Source organism: Rhododendron vialii, chromosome 2a, assembly GCF_030253575.1.
Source record: "Rhododendron vialii isolate Sample 1 chromosome 2a, ASM3025357v1".
NCBI classification, from domain to species: domain Eukaryota; kingdom Viridiplantae; phylum Streptophyta; class Magnoliopsida; order Ericales; family Ericaceae; genus Rhododendron; species Rhododendron vialii.
In genome coordinates, this window is record NC_080558.1 from 14,936,306 (window position 1) to 14,941,079 (window position 4,774).

The 4,774-nt window shown below is 38.4% G+C and overlaps 1 protein-coding gene across 1 annotated transcript; it reads right to left on the minus strand.

The window, feature by feature from the left end:
• Positions 1–1,649: 1,649 nt before the first annotated feature.
• On the minus strand, positions 1,650–3,402 carry LOC131314215 (acyl-CoA--sterol O-acyltransferase 1-like). The gene has a single exon (XM_058342722.1). It carries the CDS (start codon positions 3,360–3,362, stop codon positions 2,118–2,120), a length of 1,245 nt encoding a protein of 414 aa, XP_058198705.1. The 5' UTR covers positions 3,363–3,402; the 3' UTR covers positions 1,650–2,117.
• Between the last annotated feature and the right edge of the window lie 1,372 nt (positions 3,403–4,774).

Genomic DNA, 4,774 nt, shown 5'->3' on the forward strand with positions numbered 1-4,774 from the left:
CGTAAAATAATATAATTTTTGCAAGAAAAATTAAAATTTTTTTTAACAATTTACTAGATATCGATGAGTTCTTTTAATTTATGAAAAAAAAATTGATTTTTTTCTTGAGAGAAATGCATTATTTTTTAGTCCCTGTTTTGCGGACCGGACAATCAATTTGGGACGGAGGGAGTATAACACTATCGTGTAATTCACTTCCCTAAACCTCTATATGACGAGAGGATCTCATGTATTGGTAAGGAGTATATGATAGGAAATTCAGTACTCTTGTCTGGTAAAGCTTCAATGTTGTAGTTGTCGTTGAGGAATCCAAAGACCTCAACACTATGACGATAGACGGGCTTATGGCAATCTTACAGATTTATGAGCAGCGGATCAACAACAGGACGGCTGTGACTTCCCAGGAACAAGGAACAAGTTTTGCAGACGAGACTGACATTCATGAGAGACGAAGAAGAGCAAAGAGGGACGTTACATAGAGGAAGAGGATGGGGACGTGAACGAGTTAGAAGGCGCACGAGGACACAAAGAGTTAAGGGTCAACAAGAGTCTGTGCAAGAAGGATGAGGCAGAAGGTCAAGGACAAGTACAAGTACGAGGCAGGGGCTTTGATGTGAGCTTGGTATAAAATGCTACAATGGCAATGACTACGGTCATTAATTTGAGTAGGGATTGCACTGTAGATGTTCAGTGCTTTAATTGTCTTAAGTACGGTCACTATAGCTACGACTGTACAGAGGAAGAATATGGAGAAGTTGACGAGCAAGTGAATATTGTAGAGACAGCCGAAACAATGTTACTCAAAGCAGAGGTTATCTTAGCCAGAGAAGAAGAGTGATTCGATGCCAAAGGAAAATCAATCTTTAAGGGGTAATGATGAAAGGTCAGCTTGATTAGGATTGAGTCGGATAAGTTTCAAAAGACAAGTGAATGATTGGGAGAAGAAAAACGTAGAGCACTATTTTTTATCAGACTTGAAGACTTTGAAGCTTCAGTGATACTCCCTCCGTCGGAACTTAATAGTTCCTCGTTCAATTCTAACTGGATAAGAAATGAGTTATATCTTTAAATTGATAATAAATTTTATATCTAATATGGATCTTATTTGATAGATCTCAATTAGTTCTATAAGACAATATTTTCAAAATTACATAAAATATTATAAATTACAATAATAATTGATTAAAAAATGACACAAACCCCAAAAAAAAGGACTATTAAATCCGGACAGAGAGAGTATATATTTTGGGATTTGCAAAATAAATGAGAGATTATCTCATCTTTGTTTTTCTTATTGTTTTGCCTATAAATAGGTTTAGAATCTGTATTATAAAAATGTGAGAGTTGAATGAGCAAAAGATAAAGACGTGAAAAGTGTGAATACTATTATGTGTGAATATCTTCTCCTACTATCAAATGATCTGTATATGTATGTATATGATCAAGTGATTTTTTTTTTTTCATGGATGATCATGTGAGAGAGTGTCGAAAAGAATGAAATTTTACAACATATCCGAAATTTGCAGAGAAATGAAGGTGTTCTCTTTGTGAAATTCTGAACTTGGAAAGTTTAACACTACTAGAAAGAGTGAGTGAGTGTGGAAAAAAGGTGGATAATTATGGAGAAGAGAGAAACTACAACTACAAATATATGCTACAAAGACTGATTATTACCAAATTCATAACTAGATATATATTGAACTTAAAACAAAGATGACAAACATAACCGCTGCAAACAAAAAACACACTGACATCTATTCTATTTATAAAGGGAGAGCACCATTTGGTATTATAAAGCTGTATGGATTTTTTCATTTCCAAAATAGTCCCTCAAGAAGTAGCTAGCTTATTAGGCTTCAAATGTTCCAAGCCATCTACCATGGGAAGGACAAAACAGTAAACAAACAAAAATAAAAAACCACCCACGCACTAGGCCACTACAAGTGCTGCTCCACTATTTCTGGGTTTGCCGTGCTGCCATTCACATACGCAGTGTGCATGTCATCCCTCTAGCAATCATAAAGTACATGAGCCACAACACAATGGTAGAGAAAAGTTTGGGGCACCACATGATGGAGCCCAAGAACACCAAATAATTAAAAGAAATTGAGGAATAATTATTGAACTCCTGGTATGGGGAGATCTTTAATTCCCATTCCAATCAAACTGTAAACTGATACGATCGACTTCACAACACCAGCAACAATGTCCTTCACACACGCTCCCAACACCGCATACTCTTCGGACGCTCTGACGTAAATTTTGCACCTCAACAACTGCGGTATAAACAGCCAAAACCCGGTAACCATCACAAATCCGACGCTCATCGGCGTTGAGATCAACCGAGGCAACCGCCACCTGTCCTTAACCAACTTCTTGATCCAAATCTCCGCCACCACGCACGCCCCGTGGAGGAGAAAGAATCGTGTGACCTCCCACGTCGGCCACAACCGGCCCATATAGTAGAACAGTATCTCGTGCATCAGGGCCGAGACTACGAACGTGGACATGACGGCCGGAAGCGAAGCCCACTTCCGGCCTATGACCTGTGCCCATATGCATAGCGTGGGCTCGTATACGGTGGAACGCAGGGATCGGGATGCAACGAGGTTCCATCTCCTGCCCCAGAAGTTCTGGACAGAGGTCGAGAGGTGCGGCTTGTCGAATTGCGGCTCAAGCTCTAGCCCGAATAGGCCTTGAGCAGCGGCTGCAGCAGTGGCTAGTAAGATTTCCAACGTGAAGTAGATGTGGAAGCAGTAACTGACCCACATGACATTCGGGTGTATGTGGTCACTATACTCGTAAAAAGGCCAAAACAAGGCTAGAAAAACAACCTTTATAGCATAACTCCAAATCGATGTGTTTCCATTTTGTGTGATTCTGGGATTTGGATTTTCTCTATTATGACCTTTTGGAGGTGGGTTTTGGCTATGGTGGCCATCTTGATCTAATGGATATGGGTTGTCTCTATTTTGAGATGTCAGTGAATTTTCTAGATTTGCATGGGATTTCGGAGGTGGGTTTTGTTGGATCCTGATAGGGAAACAAGCAATAGCAGTGAAATGGGGGAGAGAGAGAGAAGGCTCGGAGAGAGGGCCTTTGCCAAAGGCAAGAAGGAGGAGTTTGAAATTGGAAAGCCAGGCTATGATGAAGGCGGTGCTGCCACAAAGGTTGGCGGAGTGAAGTTTGAGAGGAAGGGCAAAAAAGAGAGAGACAATAGGGATGATTGAGAAAAGCCTGGGCATACCTTTTGGGATGAACTTGGCTGAAAAATAGCAGTAGCATAAAGAAACAACTACTGAAATCCATACCTTAATGAAGTTGCTGATCTCCCTCTCTAAGGTGTAGCTTGGGTAGTGCATCTCTCTCTCTCTCTCTCTGTGGTGATATTTCAAATATTATTTAGTGATCTCTCATTCGATACCCTCTCACGTGTAAATGCAATTAGGTCTGTCATGTGTGGCTATTTTTTGGATCTTATCATCCTGTAGCATTTTCCTTGGTTTGTAATTGTAGAGGGACTTGATTCAATTTTTCTTATAAAACTTGGGTTAAAATGGATCCGCTTTGATATCATGTGAAAATTTATATCTAACTCAAAATCAATTGATCATGAGTAAAGATGTTCCAAATGTAATTAAATGGTCTCTCATTCGATGACAACTATTCTAACACTATATAAGTGGTTGGTAAATGGTCCACAGGGATTCCTTTGATGATTCAGTAAATCTACCGACAAGGAAATAGGAGCATGACCTAACCCATGACGCTGACATGGCGGTAGGCTCCACGTCCGCATTAGCAAAATTTTAAAAAAAAAAAAAAAACCAGTAAGTCTAAGGACAACGGGAGCATGAGCCAACCCATGACGCTGATGTGGCACTGATGGCTAATTTCAATTGTTAGAACATCTTATCATGAATTGAGCGGCTAGCTGCATAATTTTTATTCTCGTTTTCTTTTAACTAATAAAATCGTATGAAGGTTTTGACCCCTGGTTCAGGCCACTGAAATACGTAGAAAGTATTCAAATCGACTAGGATGGATACCAAGATATCGATTTAATTTCTTCAAATACTTATCATTTATGCACCCATTTGAATACGTTGTGTGGTCAAGGACTGGCTAAGTTCAACTTATATATTCCTATGCAAACTATATGCAAAGTCCAACAATATGTTTTTTTGCTTTCATTGAAATTTTTTGTTGAATTTCCCTCTCCTCTTTCCCATCTTGATGTACCATTTGTCAAGATTTCATTTTCCATTGCGGATAAGAAAAATAATAATTATACCCAACCATAGTAAAACATTTACTGCACTTTGTCCACACACTGAAAAGTGAACCCATCACAACCATGCGATTTCTATTTCAGGATTATTTTATTTTAATCTCTCAATTTTATTAGCTCTTAATTTCTGCTTTTACCATAAGCATCTGCTGTTTAATTGATTTTTTTTTTTTGAAACCGCAAAAAATTAGGTTCATTAATTCAAAACACAAAGTACAGAACTAATAGGATCAATGATATACTGCCCTGATTTGGACTCAGCCTGTTGGGTCTTAATCAGTTTCCTCCGTGTGGTTAGGAGAAGAGGGTCATGGATTGTCTCATATTACATTTGTATCTAAATTAAAGTTTCTTGTTTTATAGAATATGTCAAACATCAAAAATCTGGAATTTAGTCCTCTAGATATTTTGAAAATGAACTATTTACCGTGGGTTCAAGACATAGAAATCCGTCTAGATTGTATGAATCTTGGATATACTATT

What these genes read in the sequence shown, in the direction of transcription:
- LOC131314215 (XM_058342722.1), bottom strand. Translation starts at nt 3,362, where the DNA reads ATGCACTACCCAAGCTACACCTTAGAGAGGGAGATCAGCAACTTCATT.